The sequence below is a fragment of the Odocoileus virginianus genome, chromosome 8 (assembly GCF_023699985.2).
Source record: "Odocoileus virginianus isolate 20LAN1187 ecotype Illinois chromosome 8, Ovbor_1.2, whole genome shotgun sequence".
Taxonomy (NCBI): domain Eukaryota; kingdom Metazoa; phylum Chordata; class Mammalia; order Artiodactyla; family Cervidae; genus Odocoileus; species Odocoileus virginianus.
The window spans coordinates 53,131,005-53,156,186 of NC_069681.1; the positions used below are offsets into that span (position 1 = coordinate 53,131,005).

Sequence of the window (25,182 nt, forward strand, 5' to 3'; positions counted from 1 at the left end):
GAGGTCAATTACAGGCATCTGAAAAATTGTGGAAGAGATGATGGTAGCTAGACTAGGGTAGTAACGCTGGGAAGTAAAAGATTTAAGTTCAGTGGAGAGAATTGACAACACCTATAACTTATTGATTTGGGGACTTAGAATGGGGCTAATGGAGAGAGTAAAATGAGACACCAGGTTTCTGCTTTTGGATAATTGGGCAGATGATACTTTTATTCATTGAGAGGAAGAATCGATTTGGTAGGAAGACCTGCTTGGGGATTATAGTGGTAGCCGTGAGAAAGACTATGCTGAAACAGATCCAGAATTCTTTTGGTTACATGTGTTTAGAGATACTCAGAAAAGGATTTAAATAACCAATTTATCCAGTTCCTTTTTAAAAAGGAATTTTAAATATACATTTTTTTTTTCTATGTGGACTAAGGTTAGCATGTTTTGAACTTTGGCATCATTTGGGAATAACAGGTTAAATGCAGTTGTGTTTGTCAAACTCTTAAAAGTGTGTAAAATATTGAAAGTAGATGTTTACGGTTCTTTTGCAATGCATTTCAATCTTTTGAATCTTTACCTTTTAAAATTTAACATAATTTTGTTATGCTAATTTGCTGATGTTTAAATAAGCAGCTCATTTCAGTCGCAATTCAAAGTTGTTGATTCTTAAGGTCATTGCACTAGTGTTAAATTTTGAATCTTATTGGTTGTGCATTTGATTTCAAAACTATAAACTTAGAGTCCCAAGATGATTTGTTTATTATTAATTTGACATATGAGAATTACTGATTCTTCTTCATTTAAGTGTGAAAGGAATTCAAAATAAATTAAAATCCCTTAGATTACTGTATTTAGATGTACATTTTTTTCTGTTTCTTCTAAAATGTATATTTGGACGAAAAGCCAGAGCTTTGTTTTTAATGTAAATTTAAGAATGTGGCTATGATTAACAGAAAATATTAATCTTTGCTTTCTTTTCTTTTGTTTCAAACAGAAAAGCCTCCTAATAAAAGCAGTATGAGGATAGTAGTGGATTCAGAGTCAAGGAAAAGAACCATTGGTTCTGGGGAGCCTGGAGTTCCTACAAAGAAGACTTGGTTTGATAAGTAAGCTGGCAAGGGAAATTGAGGAATTTTATTGTGCAGTGATTTTTAGAATCATTGCAGTATTATTGTGGCAGTAATAGTGGTCTCTTTCAAAGTAAAATTTATTCTGTAGGGAGTCCCCAACTAAAGTATATAGTATCTGTTTTCTAAAAGTGTGTATGTTAGTCTTCTGGTACTTGGAAGGTACTTGCTTATAGAAATGGTCTGGTGGTTAGCCCATTGTTTTTCCTGTTTGTACCTACCTACCCGCGAAAACCCAACCCTTAACTTAGAGATGTTGAATACTAGCTATTTAAGGTATAGTCATGAGCCTGCTATTAGGTAAGAAATGGGAGGAGGCTTTAACATGTGGGCGATTCCTATTAAGAGTTAGAAAGCAGTCTTTGGTGGGGGCAGGGGAGATAGGATGGGCACTGAAGTTGTTGAGGAAGGGCTTCAGAGAAGCAGGTAAAGAATCAGAATGTTAGTGTATGTGTTTGATGATTCATTTACAGTTTAGCATGTTTGAGGAAAGACTAGGATTACACTTTTAGAGCTTTAACGTATGTTTATTAATGGGTAATATATAGTTCTGGCTTTGCCTTTAATTCTCTGATTTAAGGCAAGAATTATAACCTCCCTGAGCCACAGTTTTGCCCCCATTTCTTCAAGTGTCAAGCGTATGGTCTGTTGTTCCCCACATTTTGTTTTAATTGTAAAGAGGTCGAGATAGTGATTTCTTACTTTTAATCAGTATTTAAAAATAGGGATTATTTCAGTAAGCTAGCTTTTGCTGAAATGGTGCAAATGGTGAAGTGGTTATATAGGCAAATTGACTGAAACAGGGTAGACCTTACCTGCTGAAAATTTTAAGCAGGTGTAGAATAGAAGTGGGGAGGGACAAATGATCTGGAAGAACCCTTCTCACTTGGCTTCTGTGAAAGATATGAACACTACTTATTTGGAAACTTCATTTTTTAAGGAAAAAAGTATATATAAATTTCCTTTATCAACTAGCAATTTCAATTTTGAAAAGAAAATTGAACTTAAGTTGCAAAACTTTATTCATTTGTACTTGATAAGGATCAGGATTTATAAATGAATGTATTAATTAACTTGATTTTTGTTACAGACCAAATTTTAATAGAACAAACAGCCCAGGCTTCCAGAAAAAGGTTCAGTTTGGAAATGAAAATACGAAACTTGAACTTAGGAAAGTTCCTCCAGAATTAAATAATATCAGCAAACTTAATGAGCATTTTAGTCGATTTGGAACCTTGGTTAACTTGCAGGTAAGAGCTATGAAGTGATTCTGTTGTCTTTGCTTGATTTAGAGAGGAAATTTTAATATAGTAAAAAGAAATACTTTTACAAGAAAATATTATGGAAATTTTGGTAATATTCTAAATTTAGAAAATTGGATATGAAATGAAATGTTGTATTTTAGAAAAATGTGATTTAGAATAACATATTTACTTTGAAAAGGCAAGAGGCTTGATTGATCATATTATATACTTTTTACCTAATAGAGGTTATTGTAAAATTACAGTAAAGTTAAATAGCCACAGTGGTAAAGTCTAATCTTACTATAGTTTTCATTTCCTTAGTTTCACTTTAGCAGAATGCTTTAGTCACATTTATTTTTGCTGCCTCTAAGGTGGGATATATCTAACAGATAAGTTTGCGGGCCCAAATACCTAATTAGTTTAAACATTTATTTTTTCCTTACTGCTTTTGAATGTCTTTTAAGATAAATATCTGTAATTTGTATTTGATTTCACCTAAAATTAGACCTTGGCTTAGGTATATGTTATTTGTGAGATTATTTTGTATTGAGTTTATATTATGTGATATGCTGAAAGTGTTGAAATAATGTTGGGCTTCTTTTCCAGTTTGTATGGCATTCTTTTCAACTAAAATAATTATTTCCCATAATCTGATAAGAATAGATGTTAGCGAGTACAGCTTAAGTTGGTATTTTGGAAAATTCTGTGGTGTTGCCCTTTAAAAAGTAGTATTATTAAGTAATAGATGAGAAAATGCATGCTTGCTTAGGGTCAGTTAGTAGAGATTTCTACAGATTTAAAGAAAATATTTTCAGCTCTTTGTCTCTTCTTTTCCTCATGCATCTGCATAATATTATTACATTATTGGTAACAGCTTACCAATATTTTGGATTTTGGATTTTGTGTTTTGTGTTTCTGTATGTATCTACCAATAAATTACTATTCAGGCTTAAAAATATATATGTATTTAAAAGTATGTGGGTCCTTGTTGTGGGTTCCTAGTATACATATTGCCCTGTAATAATTTAATGTTAACCTGGACTATCTCTAAATATCTTTTTGTGGCAGTTCAATTTGACCTACCACATGTAGATATAGACTTTGAAAAATTATTTTCCTTACCCAGTTAACTACATTAGCAATATTAAATTTAAAGAAATTTAAAGCTGAGTATCTCACTATTACTTCAGTTTTTTTCTTTAATTTATATTGTTTCAATTTGTACTTCCTCAGTTACCATTGAGATTGTTATCTCCATACAGGTCCTTTTGCTGTATCTGTATCCCATTTGCCTTATTATTTATAAAATATTTATTTTTGAAAAGTTAGTTTCAAAAAACCCTATAGCTTTATCCTAATTGAACACCCCACCACCACCCGCCCCGTGTACAGTCCCCGCCCCACCATTTTATATGAATTACTGTTTTAATTCTTAACAAATACAGAATGGGTAGTATTGTTATCCAGAACCGGGTTGTTTGATTCAGGGTCTGTGTGCTTAATTCCTATTTTGTATTGCTTTGCCTCACCAGTAGTTTATAGAACACACTTTGAAAGTGCTGGTATTATTGAATACTAAACAGCCTTGGATCTGTTAATACTACTTATTCATTGTATGGGTCTAAAGAATTGCATACTTTTTGAGTCTTAGTTTTCTTATGTGTAAAATATGATCGTTGCTATTGTTTTGTAGATTTCCCCTCTCCCCCACCTAAGATTTTTTTGTGTGTGCTTTTGGAATTATTTTTGTGAGAATTAACTAGTTTGGAAAATTTTAGATGGATTTTTCTGTAATTTTTAGTTAGAGATCATTCCTTTCAGAATAGTTTACTGCCTTCTTTTGACTCTACATCACTCACTGACATAAGGATTATTTCTTATAGCATTAATATTGGGGGTAAGAAATGAAACATTTTGAATGCTTGTATATAACCTTTGTGCAATGAGCATTCTCTCTTAAATGTTATTTAGAGGAAGCTGATTCTACTCTGAGTGGTCCACAGTTGGACCATTTCTTCTGGAGTGAAAGTAGACTATGGTAATAATCTCCATATAAGGTAGTGTAAAGATAGACTGTAACTTGGAAGGACCAGTATTTCATTTCCTGGGGCATTTTGCTTTATAAAGCAACTGATTCATTTGCAAATTCGCTGTGCTTAATATTTTAAATCTTAGGTTGCCTATAATGGGGATCCTGAAGGTGCCCTTATCCAATTTGCAACATATGAAGAAGCAAAGAAAGCTATATCAAGTACAGAAGCAGTGCTAAATAATCGATTTATTAAAGTTTACTGGCACAGAGAAGGAAGCACCCAGCAATTGCAAACTACTTCTCCAAAGGTAAGAGAGAAGTCTGTGTGAAATTAAATGCTTTTCTTATGAAAGAAAAGCATTTGGCATAGTGTTTTTTAAAAGCAGAGGCATGCAGTCAGGTAGACTTGAGTTCACATCCTGGCTCTACCATTGTTAACTGTATGTAGGCTTGAGCAAGTTACTTAATTTCTCTAACCTGCTCTTTCATTTTGTTATTACATTCATCCCTAGTTTAGAAAGTCATAAGATGATACATATAAAATATAGAACCATCCCTTAAAGTGGGAGATACTCCAGTATGTAGTACCTGTATGTATTCTAGAAACTCATATTATGAGTTCATATTGGAAATCCATCCTTCCTTTTTCCTTTTTCTTTCTTTTAATCAGGAAGTCAATCAATATATAAAGTTTAATTGCTTGTAGAAGTGTACTATAGCAGCTTGTTTTTCTATTTAGCTTTCTTCTGTTAATTAAAGAGAGACAAAAGATACTAAAGGGTAGGTTTTTATTTTTTCCTCTATTTTATAAATATTTTTTTGTATCTGTAGACATGTATGAGGAACTTGTATGAAGGAAAGGAATTTGGCAGGTGGTTAGGTTTTGATTCTAAGCTGCACTTTTAAAACTGTGTGCATGGGCAACTTATTAACAGAATAATGAAGGTTACTCTCCCTGCTCATGAAGTAATCAGCTTGTTTAACATTTTCTTCTTGTTCTGAGGTGATGCAGCCTTTAGTTCAGCAGCCCATCTTGCCTGTTGTGAAGCAGTCAGTCAAAGAGCGGTTGGGTCCAGTACCTTCAAGTACTATTGAACCAGCAGAAGCCCAGAGTGCCAGTTCAGACCTTCCTCAGGTAAATGAAAAGTCTTATTGTGCCTGTCACATGATAGGTTCTCAGCCTATTAGTTTCCCTTGGTTATCTGAATTTTAGTTAATTGTATATGTGTGTATGTATGTGTGTGTGTGTGTGTGTGTGTGTGTGTATACACTTATACAGAAATATAGTCTGTATGTATTTGAACAGCACCTGTAAAAAATTTTTTTACCATTACCATAACATTTTACAGACTACTTTTCCTGTAGTATTTGAATCTTAAATTCTTTTCTCTAGCTAATACTTATTTATGAGAAAGAGTTCTTTTTCACTTCATAGAGGAGACACTTTCTAGCAAAACTGCCTAAAAAGTAAAGTTTTAGTACATTAAATCTTATTTTTCCTGTCATCTTTTACTTCATTAGACTCCTGTTCCAGACATAGTTATGCAGTAGACTGAACTGAAAGCTTTTGGGAAGGGAAGGCTTAAAGCTTCAAGTTACTTAATGCAGCTCTCTTAGAACTTTGCTTCACTTATTCCTGATTCTCAGGTTCTCTTCTCCATATGTCATTCCCTTCCCACTCCCTTCCATACTCGAGTGGCAGTTTCTGGTTTCCACACCCTCAGTCTCTGAAACTCAACTTTCTTTTGTCTATAGATGTTTCAACATTTGCTGTGTAGGATAGTTAGGATGTAGTATCCTACTTAGCTAATGGATGCCACCTTATTAAGATAGTCTTCGCAAATTATTCCTGAAGAGTAAGACATTGAGATTTTATAAAAACACGCAGAATATAAATTAGTAAATTATTAGGTACTAAAAAACAAACAAACAACCCTCCAATCCTGCTATCTCAAATCATCACCGAATACTGTGTATACTGGCCATAAAACAAACATACTATAGGAAAGAATGGCATTTGTTTTAGGCTCAAGAAGCAGGCGCATTTTTAACTACTCTAATATTTAGAATGCACAGACTTTCTACTTGTCAATATAGGATTCTAAGAATTTATGATTCTGTATCAGTGAAGGGGACTTTAGCAAACCACCTGCCTATGTGACAGGTACAATAATTTTAAAATTATTTTAAAACCTCTTTATATAATCATTTTCCATGATTGAGTAATACCATATACTGTTTATTTTTCTAAACACATTTTCTTTCTGTCTCTGTCTTTGCAAATGGCCCAAGTTTTTGTTATTAATATCAGTGTACTTATAGTCAGGATATGTTAGTAGAATGAGAATGTTCAAAATCCCTACAGACTTATATATGTTTGGGGAAACACTGAATATGTCCATTTTAATTTTTTTAGAATGTAACTAAGTTATCTGTGAAGGACAGGTTGGGTTTTGTATCAAAGCCATCTGTTTCAGCAACTGAAAAGGTAAGAAGAATAGCATGATGTGTGTGTCTTGGCTTCATAAATGTTTTCAGGTGGCATCTTAATTTTTTAATTTTTTTCATAGTTACAAACTCTTGCTTCTTAATAGTATCTGTATCTTTTATTCCTAACTTTTTGCTTTCCATTTGCTGAAAAAGAAAAATATTTGCCTACCTCTTTTTACTTTTTGCATCAGCATTTTAATACTTGCCGCTCACTGTATTTCCTTATGCTCCATTCTTTTTGTTTTTTTCACTTACTATTTTTTCTTTAGAGATATTGTGCATTTTAATTTTAAACCTCTGTAACCTTGTAGAAAGGGCCATGAATTAGGAACTTTACCTGAGTTTGAGTCTGGCTCTTCACTTACTAACTGCATGTCTTTGGGCAGTGCGCTTAATCTTTCTGAACCCCTTTCCTCATCAATAAGTGGTGATGGTTATATTTGTCTTTCTTGTGAGGTTTTATGAAGATTAAATAAAATATGAGTATTTTGTAAATTGGAAAGAATGGTATAAATACGTTTGTTTATGACAACAGCTATTGTGTATAGCGTGACAATACAGTTAGTCATTTTTTTCTCAAATGAGGGGAGCAAATGCTGACTAAATTAAGAGCATTTTTGGACCTGTCTTATAGTTCTGTGTAGATAAATTATTTTTTTGTTTAGGTGTGAGTGAGTGGCCCTGATCTTTAGTCTTTTTTTGAGGTATGTGAAATCACAGAATATTAGAATTAGATAATCTTTCTTATTTCTTTATCCTCACCTTAAAAGAAGGTAAGGCCCTGCAAACTTTATGGTTGAGCTATACACTGTGAGTTACTGAGCTAAGATTGGAATCTGGATCTTCTATTTCTAGCCTTTGGCTCTTTCCATTATGAAGATGACAGAGGAAATTGACATTATAGATAATTAGAATGTCTCATGAAATAGCTGACCTGCTCTCTTCACTGGTTCTTCAGTATATTATTTCCATATTTACTGTGTTAAATTTGTCAGTTCTAGAAATTTGAATATGAATCTCATTCTGAATATCAAATTTTCCTCTTGGGTACCTCAGCATTACTTCAGGCATAAAATGCCTAAAATGATTCATTATTTCCTCTGTAAATTAATATCTTCTCTAGCCACCCACCTCTGGAAGTGATGGCACCATTTTCATGTTGTACAGTCTAGAAGCTTTAGAGTCATCCACTTGTGTTTGTAGGTCTCTGCCACCTTCAGTTCCCTGACCTCTGGGCTGGCACCCCCTCTAATTACACTGCCACCATCCTACCCTTAGACTCTCTTTAACTCCTTATAGAAACTTTCTATAATTTTCTATAACTTTCTATAATTTTCTCAGCTAAATGACTTTGTTGGATTAATAACTCATCATACCTCAATTATTCTGGTTCTTTCACCTCTGCTTTAGGTCTTCCTTTCTACCCTAATAAGCCCTTTTCTGCTCATTGTCTCTTGCTATTTCCTGCCTCTTTTTTTTTTCTTTTTGGTGGTGGTTTTTCTGGAGTGTATTTCCCTCTGCCTAACAGAATTCTAGTTCTAGTCATTCTTTTAAAAATTGAAAATCTCTCTAACCTCTACTGTGAAACCTCCAGATTTTTCCATATATGCCCCCCTGCCCCCGCCTGATTCTGTGTGGCTTAGTCTATGCTACTAAATTTAGCAGTGTCTGAATATTTACTTTGATTATTTTTATCCTCTTTGATAATAAGTAACTAAGGAATAACACAACAATATAAGGATCGTTACCCTTAGTATAGTACTAAGCAATTCTGGAGAGGTCTACAACCCTGATTATGTTTGGGATCTGATGTGTTAAGATTTGCACTCTGAAATTAAAGCGTACTAATTACAACTTTTACAAAACTTTTGTAGTATGTTTTCCTACTTGTTCTCATTATTTTTTTAACATGTTTGTATAGCTTTAGATAAAAAAGATGTACAGATTTGGAATTGATAGTATAAATTTGCTAATATAGTTAGCATTAATTTATGAAAAATCACTAATGGTAGTGGGCTATTTATGCAAGAAAATTACTCAGTTAAGATTGTAATGAATCTTCTAAGGAAAGCAATTATTTACCACTATGTAACTTCCAGTCTTCAGTGAACCTGTTTACAGAATAGCATTTTGTTTTTGCTTATTCTTGGTTATTTCTTTTCCCTAGTCAGTAGGGATTTTGTGTAATAGTCCTTAGAGCTGAGTGATAGCAGAGAAGTCTTAGGGAAGAGTAGGAGAATGTTCATCAAATGTTATTTAAATTTTTTAAAAATTGAAAGCAGGCAAAAACTCAAACCTTGTATCTAAACAGTAATTTCTGTCATTGTTAAGGCAAATAAGTGCACAAATATAAAATTTTATCCCCTACCTCTTAAAATAGCCAATAAACCCTTTAGTGGTTCTTTGTTATTCTAAGGTTTCATGTAAGAGGGCTAAGAAAGAGGAAACTTAAAACCTGATTTTTGCTGGTAAATATTAAGATACTATAGTAGCTGTTAAGTAGGTATTATTTGAATAGCGTGATCAATAAAATGATGCTTGAATGCCTCAGCTTACTATAGAGAGATTTATGAAGAATAAAATTGGCATCTGCTTTAGAAACATGTGAGAACTAGCTTATTGAGTGTGACTTTGAGTCATCTTAACTATGTTTCTTTTGTGTTTGATTTTAACTTGGCACCAGTTATTAAAAAATGGTACTTGGATGACTTAATTTGTAATAACCTTCTTTTGCAGTAAATCATTTTTACAAAATACTTTTTTTCCCCATTTTTATCCATGAGAAAAATCTTTTTCCTTTTTTTTTTTATAAGTACTAATAATAGTCATGGCTTGTAATATTTTATATAGGAAATGAATAAGAAGGTGTTAATAGAGTATAACCTCTATTTTATTGAAGAATTGGCTTTTACCTTGAAAGTAAGAGGTATTAGTGATGTATATATTTCAATAACAAAGGATATGATACTTTTCAACTCATCTTAAGAATTCAACAAAAGCTTTGCTAAAACAGACCTGACAAGTGTATTATAAGAAAGGAAAATTACAAGCCAATATTTCATGAACATAAACACAAAAGTCCTAAATACGATGTTAGCAAATGTGCAGTGGTATTAGAAAGAATGCATCTTGACCAGGTAGCATTTATTCCAGAAATGCAAGGTTGATTTAGCATTTGAAAATCAGTTTATTTCACCATATTAATAAAATGAAAGATTGAGGGGAGGAATGGGGTAGATAATGAAGGGAGGGGAATTGGATCCCATGTGATTATTTCAGTAGGAAAAAAACATGTGATAAAATTAGTTAGTCACATTACACATTTTGGAAATTAGTAATAGAAATTTCCTTAATTTTGACAAAGTATATCTGCAAAAAAAAAAACACAAAAAAACCCTACAGCCAACATTATTTGTTAATGATGAAATACTGAATACATTCCTCCAAAGTCAGGAAGAATAAAGGATGTCCACTCCTGTCACTTTTTCCCTGTAGTGTAGGGCCTAACCAGTATAATAAAGCAGTAAAATAAATGGCATAAATGTTGGAAAGGGAGAAACAGAACTATGTTTACTAATAGATGATGTGATTACATATGTAGAAAATCCAAAAGGATTCACAGACAACTTGAATTCATAAGTGAATGCAGTAAGGTCACTGGAAATAAAGTCAATATGTAAAAATATGGCATATGCAGAAACCCTTTAGAAAATAGAGATGTGGTTGTTTAGAAAGGCTACTATGTTTTGATTATATTCTTAGAACTGTAGCATCATCTTTTCTGTTGGGTTTGTTACTTCCCTCCACTGGTTTCATTTTTAACAGATTTCCTTTTGTCATGAGTCTATCTTTATCTTTTGAAAAATGCAAGTATTTTTTGTTTTTCAAACGCTTACTATCTTAACTCTGAAACCAAATAGCTTCAGATAGTGAGCAACATTTGTAATCATATAGTTCACCGTTTGTAAGACATTTTATTTTCACATTTTTGCACCTCTGAAATTGGGCTGTATCTTATAGTTGTTGATGTTTATGGTTATAATTGGCAGCCTTTTCCTTTAGTAGGGTTATATCAAATGACCTCCTAGTCAGTGGTGTCTTAAACTCGGTGAAATATGTTAGCTCATGTTCTGTTTTTACAGAAGGAAGTTTCTGGACAAAACAAGGAAGTGATACAGGAATACAGAAATCTTGTTGTCGGATGCTTTTATCAACCCTGAAACAGTACACCTTAGTCTGATATCTGGTATTAATAACAATACTTTGAAAGGAAGAATTCTCTACCCCTTGAAATTGGAGAAATGCTGAGTTAAATTATATGGATTTCTTTACTTCTGGCTTTCTCACAGCTCTTATGATAATATACCTTGAAAGGACAAAATAGTAATATTGTTTCCAAGTTTATTTGAATATAGAAATCTTTTTGGGTCACAGCTTTTCAATTGTTATAGAACCATCATGATGAAGATGGTTTATGAAACACTCCAACTTTTGCTTCAGCAGATCATCTTGTGTTTCTCCCCTTATACAGTGTTTGTCTCACCCTTACATTTTCATACAGTTTGACATTGCATAGTGTGGTAAGGTAGCATGATAGAATAGTAACAAGTTAGACTGTGAACTAGATCCATGTCCATTTTATATTTTACTGAATGCAGCCATTTCATATTTGTTAGTGATACCTTGAGTGTTTTCATTGCTGAAGAAAAATTATCAAATTTTGAACATATCAACTACTGTAAAAATCCTTTATTTTTAAACATCAGTTGTGCTGTATGGAGGTAGTATAATTACAATATTCTAGATTTTTTTTTTTTTTCATTTTGAAGCTGTGACATTCTTGAATACTTAGAATAGTGATGAGTTGCTTAAGCTTTGTGATGTTCCCTAATCTAATTTCATGATAAAATATTAGAAAGTCATGTCAAGATTGCTACTTTTCTGTTATACCTGATTATTTACATTTTAGTAGTCAGAAAATAGGACTTTTTCTCATTGATCTCTTCTACTTACATAATTCTTCTAACTTCTTTTAGGTCATGAGTTTGGAAGCTGTATTTTTTCCTCTGGAAAGTTACACTCTCTCACACGTGGTTTCATGTTTAGGTTTCGTGGCATTCATAGATCTCTTTGAAAGGATCTCTAAACTCCTTCCCAAGAACCAGTGATCAACTACTCTCTGGAACCTACAATTTGCTGTTTCTTTTGGAAGATAAAAAAGGCAGCCTGTACACTTTAGTTTTCTTGAATTGACTTTTGTGAGGAAAAGATTGTTCATTCTGATCTACCATCACTTCTTTTTAATGTAGTGCAAAAGTGTTTATCAAGTACTTGCTTTGTGTCTGGCACTGTTCTAGGCACTGAAGATACAGCAGTGAGCCATGTTAAAAAAAAAAAAAATCCTTACCCTTATGGAATGAATCTTTGGGTTTATGAGGACATTAGACACCATCAGGTTGAACTTTCAAGGTTCCTGAACTCACCAGTTGGTAGCAAGGTTTAGATACTGGAAGAAGCACAAAGAAGAGAAAGACATGGTTTATGTTTCAGGGCTCTTACAGTAAGGACAGGGAAGAGAGATCGAGAGAGAAATATAAATTAAAGTATCATCAGGTCATTTTTACTAAATATTTTAATAGGAATATTATTTCACAGAGGAACCTAGGTAGAAGAAATAAGTGATTAGGACTTTGCAGAGATCTTGAATGGTTGTGCTAAACCTGAGCTGAATTAAAGGGAATAAGGTCCCATAAAGTAAAAGGAGTAATGCTAATGCTAGCAAAGAAATGGAGAAGACAAAGCAATAAGGTTAATGTCAGAAATGTCCATTACAAATGATCATTTTAAATTATTTTCAGGACATAATTCCTCCTCTACTGTGCTCTTGTGTACAGTTTTTCCTTAGTCACTAGGAATACTAGTAATGTGTTGAGCAACTAATACTTTATTATCAGTGTTAGAGTAATACCACCAGTGTTTATAAATTTGAAGTTTTTATATGTTTGTTGCTTTTTTCAAAGCAAAAGGTATATGATATTACTTTAAAATTTTTTCATTTTGTAGCGTATCCCCCACTCATACCCTTCCTTTCAAGATGCTAAATGTGACTTAGTTACTGTAACTATATAAGTACTTTTAATTCAGTGTGCGAAATTTTGACAGGAGTGCTTTAAAGTTGAGTTTTGAAGGAAAATAGGACTCAGGAGATCATGACTACTTGATACATTTTTTGAGAAATTGAATTTGTATTGGTAGGTGTTGTCTACATCTACTGGCCTAACAAAAACGGTGTATAATCCAGCTGCTTTGAAGGCTGCACAAAAAACGTTACTTGTTTCCACTTCTGCAGTTGATAATAATGAAGCACAGAAAAAAAAGCAGGTAAGTATAGTTAGTAGTGTACAGTATTTGCATATAGGGAAGCTTTTTCTGCATGTATGTGTTTTTTCATAAAATAGAGATGAAGGTATATATGTTGGCGGCCACTGAACTTTTGTTTTCCGTAATATATTAGTAAATATTAATTTTCTTCTTCTAATGAAAGGCTCTTCTGATTAATCTTTGAAACTTGCATACTGTTTAAGCTTTACATAGGAAAATTTTGCATTTATTTTTGTTTCCAAGCTTCTCCCCACAATCTCATTTAGAGCACTGTTCTGTCTTCTGAAGTAATGGTGGAGTTTTTTTTGAAAAGTAAGTTTTCTAATACTATTTTTGATCCCTTCTCTAGGAGGCACTGAAACTTCAGCAAGATGTAAGGAAAAGGAAACAAGAAATTTTAGAAAAGCACATTGAAACACAGAAGGTAAAAGAATTAAAGTTAGATTTGTCAGAGGGAAAAGTATCTGGCTCGGCTAAGAACAATATGCCCGACATAGCAAGTAAGAAGATAAACATGGTAATAGGGAGTAGAAGATGCCACAGTTTTGCTGTAGATATGACATTTAATTAGGTGTCAGTTCTTAATTATGTCTGGTAATAAAAGTTATAACATTTAAAAATTTAAAAAATACATAACCTTTTGAACATATGGCTTAAAATTATTTCTTTTCTGATTTAAATTTGTATATACTTGATAAAGAGACATCACAATGCTTTACACCAAAAACTGAAACCATCTTGACTCAGAATCTGTAATACTATAGAATCTATATTGTGTGGTGTCTTCTACTCCTTACCGTGTTTATCTTCTTCTTATCTTCGCCCAGCGTATTATTCTTAGCCTAGACAGTTACTGTTCCCCCTAACAAAAGAAAGGAGGTAATTAAATATTCCACTTTTCTAATATCTCATATGAAAGGAAGCCGTAAAACTTTTCCTGTGGTCCTTTCTGGGTTTCAGACTGCTTTTGGAGTGTGAATACTTAGAAATCAGTAATATCAACAGATGGATTAGAAAGTAAAATTATTGCTCTTTCAAATTGATGACTTTTCAGGGATTAAATTAAATTTAAAGCTTATAACCATAAGAAATTTATATCTAAGAGACTTAAGCAGTACTATAGTTCTTCACAGTGCAAACCAAGATTAAGACTTGAATTGAGATAGTGTCACCAATCTGCTGTTCTGCTGTCTTGGTGATTGTAAGCCTTGTCATGAATACATAAGCTATAAGTAGTAGTTATTTATTTTTATATTTACAGTGCTATGTTTGCTTTCTAAGTAGTAGCAGAAATGTGTCTTATATTTTTGTTTTTAAAAATTGGCCAGATGTTAATTTCAAAACTGGAGAAAAACAAAGCAATGAAGTCTGAAGATAAAGCAGAAATAATGAAAACTTTAGAGGTTTTGACTAAAAATATTACGAAGTTGAAAGATGAGGTCAAAGCTGCTTCTCCTGGACGCTGTCTTCCAAAAAGTATAAAAACTAAGACTCAGGTATTTCAGTTTGTGTTGTTATTCATACTGCATGTGCGTGCAAAAAAAAATTAAAACACTGCATTAAGATTCATTCTTTAGTTAACATTCTTTGTTCAAAATTTGATCATATACTACCATTCTCCCCCTTCTCTATTAATTAATAAGTTAATAAATACAAATAAGCAAACTTGATTTCATCTTTTGAATCCTGTACATTGTAGCTAGAAAGTCAATAATTAGGAGAATAGTAATGGATAATCTTTAAAAAGTAGCTTGAGGACAAAACAATATATGTGCTTGAATGCTTGACAGGAGTTTAAGCTTTATTTTGTAAGTAGTTGGTGGTATAAAATGTTAATGAACAGAAGTAACAATTGGAGTCGCTGTACAGAATGAACTGATTGAATGGGAGGAAATTCAAGTAGATTAACTGATTAGACATAAGAAATTGAGCAATTTAATTTCAGATGACAGTAAGTGATTTTTTAAAAAACCCATGGAGTTACAAATACTTACACTGTGGTGGGGGGGGTGTGTGTGTGTGTGTAATCATGAGTTCATATTAATATTTCTGATTCTAATCTAACACCACAGGGTTCTTTGTTTCTTTCTCTTATACCTATTTGCCTGTTCCCATAATGACAACTTGTTCCCACTAATATCAATACAGTATACACTTTCACATTCAGATGGTTCCAGAATTGCTAAAACAATACCATTTCCGTCAGCTAACTAAATATAAAATTCAGAATTTGTTTGCATTCTTTACAACCTCACAATATACTCCATTAAGAGTATAGGATCAAACTGTGGTATAGGATCACATTTTTGTTTTATTCCTTTTGTGTGGTTATGTTATTAATTTGATAAAGTTAAGTCTATTTTTATATGTATTCAATTTTGGATTCCCCTCCCCCTTTTTCTTGTTGATTTAATTTTCTTGTATCTTTATTGTTAAAATGTATTTTATTTCATAATATATGAGGATTTTGGTATATCTTTAATATAGAAGAATTAATTTCCAGACGATACGAAGGTTATACAGTCCTAATTGATTTGAAGTTATTTCAGATAATCTTTAGCAATTGCTCAGTAATAACCATGAAGGAGGCTCCATTAATATAATTCTCTCCTGTTTCACTCTCTCAATTTAATTACCCTAATTTTATTTTCTCAATAAATAAATACTTAACATGATTCAAAAGTTATACTATTAATATAAATAAAGGATTATATAGATGATCATTCCTGTTTGATCCCTGGCACTCTTCCCTCCCTCTTGGTATGTGTGTGTATGTATGCTTTCTTACGCGAAAGGGTACTGTGTAGTCCTCATTTGCACCTTAGTTTTTGTTTTCCTTTTCACAGTTATTTCCTGAAAATTCTTCCGAGTCAGTCCATAGAAATCTCACTCTGGCTTTCATATGGAAAATGAATTGTAGGGAAATCAGTGTAAGTAGGAACAAGTTAGGAAGCCTGTTGCATTAGTGTAGACCAGAGGTGATTGATGGCTTGAATTAGGATGGTAGGACTGGAGATAGAGAACAAATGTATAGATTAAATAGGAATACATAAAAAGCATTCCTTATAAAAAGTGTGTGTGTGTGTGTGTGTGTGTGTGTGTGTATATGTATATAAATGCAGGATATTATTGTCACCTGAATTACTAATCACTGTTTTCTAGATGCAGAAAGAGTTGCTTGACACAGAACTGGATTTATATAAGAAGATGCAAGCTGGAGAAGAAGTCACTGAACTTAGGAGAAAGTACACAGAATTACAGCTGGAGGTATGTTTCATCATAACCACACAGTATACTGAAGATGAGCAGTTGTGGTCTTGAATGTTTATTTGGAAATATATTCTCATTCTGGTCAGCAGTCTTTGGCAGTCTCTGGAAAACATATTGGAAGTTGATATAAGAAAGAAGGAAGAGGTTAGCAAATTTTTTTAGAACTAATAGAAAAATCTCTTATAAGTATTTAATGAGAGGTGGCAGCTGGTGTCTTGACTTCTAATATATTTTATTCCTTTTCTGTTTCTGATTTTTTCTTGGAACCAAAATCTATTAAAGTCTTTTCAGGTGTTCTTATGGAGATGTTCTGTGCATATATAGACATGTTACATTGAGTTACTATAAGGATCAGAGTTTCTGTGGTAGAATTAACATCAGTGAACATGCTTACTTAAGTTTTGCCTATAGATGGTGCTGTGGGTATTTATAAAAGAGAAAAAACTAGTTTCTTATAGTTATAATGATTATTTATATAAGAAAAAGCTAATAAAATTGATCTCTAATACATGATAATTTCTAAAGCATAAAGGTGTTTAAAAATAAGAATTATATTTTGATGTAAAGGGACATTTATGTCATTAGTGTAGTTGGTACTTGTCTGTATTTATCATTGTTGCCACAATTAAATTTTTTGTATCTTAGCTTATTGTTTCTGCTTAGTCTGAAAATAATGCTTTTTTCTAAATTTGCTAGCAACTTGATTTTCTTCTTCCAACATCAGTTCAGTTCAGTTCAGTTGCTCAGTTGTGTCCGACTCTTTGCAACCCCATGAATTGCAGCACGCCAGGCCTCCCTGCCCATCACCAACTCCCGGAGTCCACCCAAACCCATGTCCGTTGAGTCAGTGATGCCATCCAACCATGTCATCCTCTGTCATCCCCTTCTCCTCCTGCCCCCAATCCCTCCCAGCATCAGGGTCTTCTCCAATGAGTCAGCTCTTTGCATGAGGTGGCCAAAGTATTGGCGTTTCAGCTTCAGCATCAGTCCTTGCCAGTCAACACCCAGGACTGATCTCTTTTAGGGTGGACTGGTTGGATCTCCTTGCAATTCACGGGACTGTCAAGAGTCTTCTCCAACACCAAAGTTCAAAAGCATCAATTCTTCGGAGCTCAGCTTTCTTTATAGTCCAACTCTCACATCCATACATGACCACTGGAAAAACCATAGCTTTGACTAGACAGACCTTTGTTGACAAAGTAATGTCTCTGCTTTTTAATATGCTGTCTAGGTTGGTCATAACTTTCCTCCCAAGGAGTAAGCGTCTTTTAATTTCATGGCTGCAATCACCATGTGCAGTGATTTTGGAGCTCCCCAAAATAAAATCAGCCACTGTTTCCACTGTTTCCCTAACTATTTGCCATGAAGTGATGGGACCAGATGCCATGATCTTAGTTTTCTGAATGTTGACCTTTAAGCCAACTTTTTCACTCTGTTCTTTTACTTTCATCAAGAGGTTCTTTAGTTCTTCTTCACTTTCCGCATAGTACAAATCTCGTTGAGTACTGGTATCTGGGTATTAAAGAGTTTAACATTCAGCAGTCACTGTTCTTATCTCAAGACCCTGTATTGTCTGTCATAGGAAGCCATAGGTTGGAGTCCTAAACCTGCATGTATTTTACTTCTCTGGAAAATTGATATGGTTGTCTGTGTGTCCTGACTAAGATAACAAGTTTTGAAAAACATAGATGTCTTTTATGTTAATGTAGAAATTGTGTTTTCACCGTTCTGGAGATTTCATGCTTGTGTTGGTGTGACTTTAAAAAAAATTATCATTTAAAAAATTTTGGCCTATAATTTTAGTTAATAAATAACATTATTACTAATACTCTTTGTATACTTAGTTCATGTTTTTGTTCTTTATCATAGTATAGCTAAACACTGAATGACATCTTCTGTTTTTCATTTATAATGGCCGAACTTTAGTTTACAACTAATATTAGTATGTGCAGTAATGCAGTATTTGCCAGAGTGTATTCATTCACCACACCAGTGCTGTATTTTGTCAATAGGTATTAGTGATAAAAGCTACTGAGACCCAATAAGTTTGAACGAGATTATGATAAACATGTTTTTTGTTTATCATTTTCTAGAGGCTTATAATGTGTGTATCTCCCAAAGTACATATTTAAATACTCAATAATGCTCAAACTCACTTGTCCATGGACCCCCTTTTTAAGGAGCATTTTGAGACATTAAAGTTCCCAAGAGGATGCTTTTGTATGTGCTGTGCTATTATTAACTTTAATTCTTGACCTTTGAAGTTTTTTATTTGGATTTTAGATGATTACTTTAGCTAATATTAAAATTAACTATCTTGATATGAATAAGATATTTATACTTGCAGAGATTTTGGCAGTGGTGGCAAAACACACACACAGTGGTGGAACTTGACAGTTCCACTTGGATGTCTCACATCCTCAGACTCAACATTTTCAAAATTGTGCTTATTTTGTCCCTAAAGTCATCAACACAGTTGCTCAAACCAGAAATCTGGAAATCTTCATTGATTTCTTCCTTTTCTTTGGTATTCATATACATTTAATTACCAAGTGTTATACATATTACTCTCCAATATATCTTAAATATGTTTATTTTACTTCTCTCTACCTCCATTTCCACCACTGTAGACCAAGCTTCTGTCTTCAGTTGTTGGGGGTATTGTAGTAGCCTGACTGGTTTTCTTCCCATTTTCTCTTTATCAGAATAACATCTTAAAACACTAATTTGATTATATCACTTTACTTCTGACCTTTAGATGTTTTCATTGATTTTTGTGTCTCGGGATGAAATAAAAATCTTTACCTTTGTTCTTAAGTTGTTCGTGATCTGACTCTGCCTGTCTAGCCTCATCTCTCCATCCTGTGTGGTCCAGCCATACTGGACTTCACTCCTTCTGAAAAGTACCTTGTCCTTCCCACCTGGCTCCTTTTTCCTGCAGCGTCCCTCACCCCTCATCCTTGGCTTGCTGTGCTCATTCTTGTGCCTTCTTTGACTTGTTGAACAAACACTAAGTTTCTGTGGTTTGCCAGCTGCTATTGTAGTTTCTGGGAATAAAGTAGAGCATAGGATAAGGAAAAACTTCCTCATGGAACTTTTGTTCTAGTAGTTTATTCGTAGCAAACTGGACTTTCCAGGTGGCGCTACTGGTAAAGAGTCATGGGTTCTCAGTCGTGGGTTGGGAAGATCCCCTGGAGTAGGAAATGGCAACCTGCTCCAGTATTCTTGCCTGGGAATCCATGGACAGTGGAGGCTGGTGGACTACAGTCCATGGGATAACAAAGAGTCAGACACGACTGAGCATGAGTGTGCATGTGCGCGTGCACACACACACACACACACCGTTTCATTGCAGATCTTTAATAGTCTATTCATATCTTTAAGTAGAGCATTTCCTCATTTTTGGAGTCACTTCTCATTAATATAATTGAATAACTTAGCTGTTTAATTTCTCTACCCTTCTAGGATTTGAGTTTCTTGAGGGTAAAGACTGGCCCACAGGAGGAGCTCATGAAATATTTGTGGAATGTAGAAATGGTGTGGTGGTCATATAGAGTGATACAGTGGGGTATAAACTACTATACTACATTGGTTGTATAATGGTGTTAGTGATCAAACTAATGAATATGAAATAACCATATCTACTGAAGTCAGCAGGCAAACAAATAGAAACACTGTATTTGAAAGTCATAACGGAAAAATGTGCTTATTTTATATATATAGGTATTTTGTATCTCTATGTTAAACTAACTTCTGAAGTAGTATTCAAAACTGCATTATTTGAAACTCAAGAATGGTTGGCCTTTTTGTGATACATTTTGATGTCTTGGAGAGTAAGGACTTAGTAGAAAAGGTGTATTTAATAATTTCAGAACATTGCTTAAATTAATGTTATTTTGTTTTCTAAATTCATTAGCTAAATTTGCTTTCACTTTAAAACTCTAGCTTGAATTATTAAATACTTCTGTAGGGCATTCTTTGAATATGATATTCAGTTGTATGACTGATGTCAGATTGTGTGACTCATCTGAGTATAACACTTGACTTGTGTTCGTAATGGTGATGTTTAACCTGTTTGTCTAATCTCTTCTAGGCTGCAAAGCGAGGGATTCTTTCATCTGGTCGTGGTAGAGGAGTTCATTCAAGAGGTCGAGGTGCAGCTCACGGCCGAGGCAGGGGTCGAGGCCGAGGTCGAGGTGTGCCTGGTCATGCTGTGGTGGATCACCGTCCCAGGGCATTGGAGATTTCTGCATTTACAGAGAGTGATAGAGAAGATCTTCTTCCTCACTTTGCGGTACTTTCTTATTGTCCACCGAAACAAATACTGATACATTGTTGGGGATAATGGATGTTAAAGGATAAAATATGAAAATGAAATGAATAATTTAAACCCATTAATCTCACCAAAGTGTTTGATTAATCTATAATAATCTTTAATTATTTAAGAAACAAATTGTAGGAGTTTTTTGTTTAATCATTGTCTGAAAGAAATGTTACTTTCTTTCACTTGGTAGGCCTTCAGATATTATGACAGGAATGATTTAAACTTATGGATTCAGAGAGGGAAGTCCTAGAGTTTAGTTTCATTTGATACTTGCTTCTAGGAAAAATTGAACATATTGCTTGGGCCATCCAGATTTTTTAAAAGTAAGATGGAATTTTATTCATTAATACTATATTCTTGATCTAGCTAACCTAGAAATGAAACAAGACAGAATTTTGGAATATAATCTTGAATTTGCCTTAGTTGATACCAGGGTATAATTAGAGTCAGTCTAATGGTAACAGAGTGATGTATGAGGAAGGAGAATAAGAATCCAGTCCCTGCTAATCCATTATTTTACATGGATATCCTGGAATCTGTTGGGCTTATGTGCAGAATGGAGATTATGTCTGCCTAAAGCCCTTTTTAACTTATGTGATTTTTAGTGGTATCACAAAGGTTAGTTATTAAGCATCAGTCTTGCCTGCAGCATTAGAGTAATTGCTCTAGATAAAGTATATAAGTAAATAACCAGTTCTTTATCCTCAAGGATTCTACATATAATGTTTTAACACCAACCAGTTAAAGAAAACTACAAACAATTTATGATCAAGTTAAATTTATTAAAAACTGTAACTGCTTCAATAGCTTAGAGAACTTTTTTTTTTCACACAGGCATATGATGGTAAATGAGTAAAGTTTCATGAGGTAGAAAAACTGGAACTTGGGTCTTGAAGGATAGGTAAGCTTGTAGATAGGTACACCAGTAGTTGAACCTTTTGAATGTTCGGGTTTAAATGTTTCACAGTTATATTCCAGGCTGTTAACTGTAGTTACAGATGTGAAACTATAGATTTTTAGGACATCAAGAGATATTAAAAGAAATGGTGTGTGTTTAAGAAATAACTAAGATGATTAATATTTAATGGTGATGGGTCTGGAATATCTTATGCTTTATAACTTTAAAGGGAGACAGAAATGAATCAGAAAGTTTCCTAGCTTGGAGATACTGTAGCCCAATACTTCACTACTATACACCCTGTTCTGTACCTTCCCAAGGGAAAGAAGATCCAGAAAAACTTAAGTGTATTACATATAGTTATAGTTATATAGCTAATCAGGAAATTATTAAAGAATAGGCTAAAATAATCCAGACAGACAAGGTGAGTTTAGGAACGTGTTTTGGTAAGACTAAAACGGTTTTAGTTTTAGAAACATTAAAGTGAAAGAAAGTGAAAGTCGCTCAGTCATGTCGGACTCTTTGCGACCCCATGGACTGTATAGTCCATGGAATTCTCCAGACCAGAATACTGAAGTGGGTAGCCTTTCCCTTCTCTAAGGGATCTTGTCAACCTAGGGATAGAACCCAGGTCTCCCACATTGCAGGCAGATTCTTTACCAGCTGAGCCACAAGGGAAGCCCCAGAATACTGGAATGGGTAGCCTATCCCTTCTTGAGGGGATCTTCCTGACCCAGGAATTGAACTAGGGTTTCCTGCATTACAGGTGGGTTCTTTACCAACTAAGCTATGAGGGAAGCTTAGAAAAGTTTAGAAATACTCAGAGCCTCTAAATGGATATTCAGTCTTGCATGAGTTTGGAGATTCGAATTCTACTCAGTTAGTAGTGGTAATGCACATTTAGAAATTGTCAGTTTTTAAGTAAGATAGCTTCTCTATCTCAACCTGTGATTTGAACATGACAGGTATCAGAAAAAACCTTATAGTACTAAACATTGTAACAAATTGTGATTAATGAAATGCTTTCTTTAACTTATACACTGGAACTAGTATAGTAATAAAACATTACATCTAAAACTTATAGAGCACTTATTTTGTGGCTGGTTTTTTTCTGAATGCTTTATATAACTCACCATATTATAAGTTATTTTGACACCTCTCTGAGGTAGGTACTTTTATTGTGCTTATTGTAGAGATTGGGAAAATGAAACATGAAGAGATTAAGGAACTTGTTCAAGTATTCCACAGCTAACACTAACAGAGCTGGGATCTGACTGATTCTGTGGTCCATTTTCTTTACTGTGCCCTACAGAGTTTTTCTTTGTGTAGTGTGTGCATTTAATGAGATTGTGGTTTCAATTTTATTTGAGGGCAAGACAGAAGGACAATATTAGTAATGATATATAAGGGACTGAAGTTTTATGTGATAAAGGTGCTGTTTTCTGCTATTTGCAGAAAGATCTTCCTGTACATGGAAAAAATAAAATCCAGCACACCCAAAGCAAGCATAATTTGTTTAGCTTGTAAATGTCCTCAAAGAATGTGTTCTAGAGGAGTGTAGAGTGAGAGAAAACAGCAGTCAGATAAACTTCTGAATTGAAAGACCTGGACTCTCATCCTGGTAATTAACTTAGTTACTTTGGAAAAATTATGTAAATTCTCTGAATCTTCCTCCCCTGCCCCCCAGCTTTAAATTGGTAATCAAAAAAACTCAAATTTTCTGAGGATAATGACCTGCTTTAGAAAGGATTTAGCATTTTCTGGAATTAGAATAATGAGCATAAAAGAAATGGCAATAAGGAAACTCAGTCTTTGACCAATGTTTCCATTATTTAAAGAACAGTTCAATTGAAGGGATGGATATAGGTATACTCACAGCTGATTGACTTTGCTGTATAGTAGAAACTAATACAACATTGTAAAGCAACTATACTCCAATAAAAATTAAAAAAATAATAGTTCAGTCAAGTTTCTCTAATTCTAGAAAGTATAGAATTGTAAAATAATATTTGAAAATAAGACCACCCTTTATCTTATAATATCAAGTACTAAAATGAATTACTCATAGTTTTTTTCTTATCACCCTGAATTGTTATGTATTCTGGCTTATATTTGTTGGCATTTTAATATTTTAAAACCATTAGGATTTTGGATGTTTCAAAATATTTATTTGGAGGAAATACTTTTTTTTAATTTAAAGCAATATGGTGAAATTGAAGATTGTCAGATTGATGACTCTTCACTACATGCAGTAATTACATTCAAGACACGAGCAGAAGCTGAAGCAGTAAGTATTACAAATAATCTAATTTATTGAGATTCAGATTTAAATGTTTTATAAATATTACAATTATGTTTTAATATAAGTGATTTATTTTTTTTTTACTTAATAACTACACTTTGACAAGACATAGGACATGTGAAGTGGAATTCATGGCCACAAAGAATGTCCTAAAGCAGTTAGGCAGTTTTAATATATAACGTGGAATTGTTAGAATAGCTAGTCACCAAGTTGAATGTCAGGTTGTACTATCTTGAGACATCAGGAATTCTTCCATTCTTTTTAACACCAGTAGTGCCCCTTTACTTTCTCCCTTTCTCAGCTGGCCCAAAACAAGTCTGCTTTGGCAGAAGGAGTGGTGAAGTGTAAGGTAGAAGGAGAAATAATAATCCTGATGGCTGCTTTTCTTAATCATCCCTCATCTGAGGCTTTATAGACTCAGTTGGCTGAACCCTACAGTGTCCCTAGCTCAGCATATCTTCGTCTAGGCCTCTGTAGCTTTTTACCAAGACATGAATATATAGTGCTAGCCTTTAGAGTCCTTTCAGTCTAGTTGTCTTCAAATGTGTATCTTGAATTATCTTTCTAAAAAATAACCAGAAGTATTTGCAACCTTGTCTTTCTTCTGGATTTAAAAGGTTAAAAAAAGAAGAAATGAGTACGAGGTATAGGGGATTCATAGTAACGTTTTTAACCCTGTGTATTCTTTGTTCAGGATTGTAGAGAAGTAGATGTACCCTTTTGATTTGGGAAAAGTGCATTAAGCATTACAAACAGTTAACCTAATATGAATGGGGAATGGAAGAGTAGGATGGTTTTCAAAAGTTTTGAGATGATTGCAGTCTAAATAAGTTTTGAAAATCTTCTAAGTTGATTTACCCTCATCTAGTAAATATCCCCTGGCAGTGCATTGCTGGGGATTTCCCTGGTAGGAGTTGTTCTTGGGGCATTGTAGTCTATAATATAAAGGCTGTGTATCTGAGAAGTCTCAGAGAAGTGTTAACTGGGCCCTGGAATAATGTAGTTTCAGAATTAGATTGGTGGGTAGTGGATAGTTTTATAGGAATTTCTCATCCTAGAGTTTTGTTAAGTTTTAAGAAATCTTTTTATTTAAAGGTCTTTTCTGAAAATAAAAGCTAGTTTATAA

The 25,182-nt window shown here is 33.7% G+C and overlaps 1 protein-coding gene across 14 annotated transcripts in view; it reads left to right on the plus strand.

Moving 5' to 3' along the window:
* RBM26 (RNA binding motif protein 26) overlaps nucleotides 1–25,182 on the plus strand; it is a 79,247-nt gene that overhangs the window by 39,166 nt on the left and 14,899 nt on the right. For 11 of the 14 annotated variants that reach the window (XM_020881014.2, XM_020881016.2, XM_020881015.2 and 8 more), the window contains exons 10-20: nucleotides 983–1,094; nucleotides 2,206–2,365; nucleotides 4,535–4,699; nucleotides 5,395–5,526; nucleotides 6,808–6,879; nucleotides 13,137–13,262; nucleotides 13,612–13,686; nucleotides 14,591–14,758; nucleotides 16,425–16,529; nucleotides 20,626–20,826; nucleotides 23,955–24,041. In XM_020881014.2, the coding sequence (XP_020736673.1) occupies nucleotides 983–1,094; nucleotides 2,206–2,365; nucleotides 4,535–4,699; nucleotides 5,395–5,526; nucleotides 6,808–6,879; nucleotides 13,137–13,262; nucleotides 13,612–13,686; nucleotides 14,591–14,758; nucleotides 16,425–16,529; nucleotides 20,626–20,826; nucleotides 23,955–24,041 (1,403 nt within the window). The remainder of the gene's footprint in view (nucleotides 1–982; nucleotides 1,095–2,205; nucleotides 2,366–4,534; nucleotides 4,700–5,394; nucleotides 5,527–6,807; nucleotides 6,880–13,136; nucleotides 13,263–13,611; nucleotides 13,687–14,590; nucleotides 14,759–16,424; nucleotides 16,530–20,625; nucleotides 20,827–23,954; nucleotides 24,042–25,182) is intronic. The other 3 variants (XM_020881023.2, XM_020881025.2, XM_020881026.2) reach the window with 1 other exon arrangement.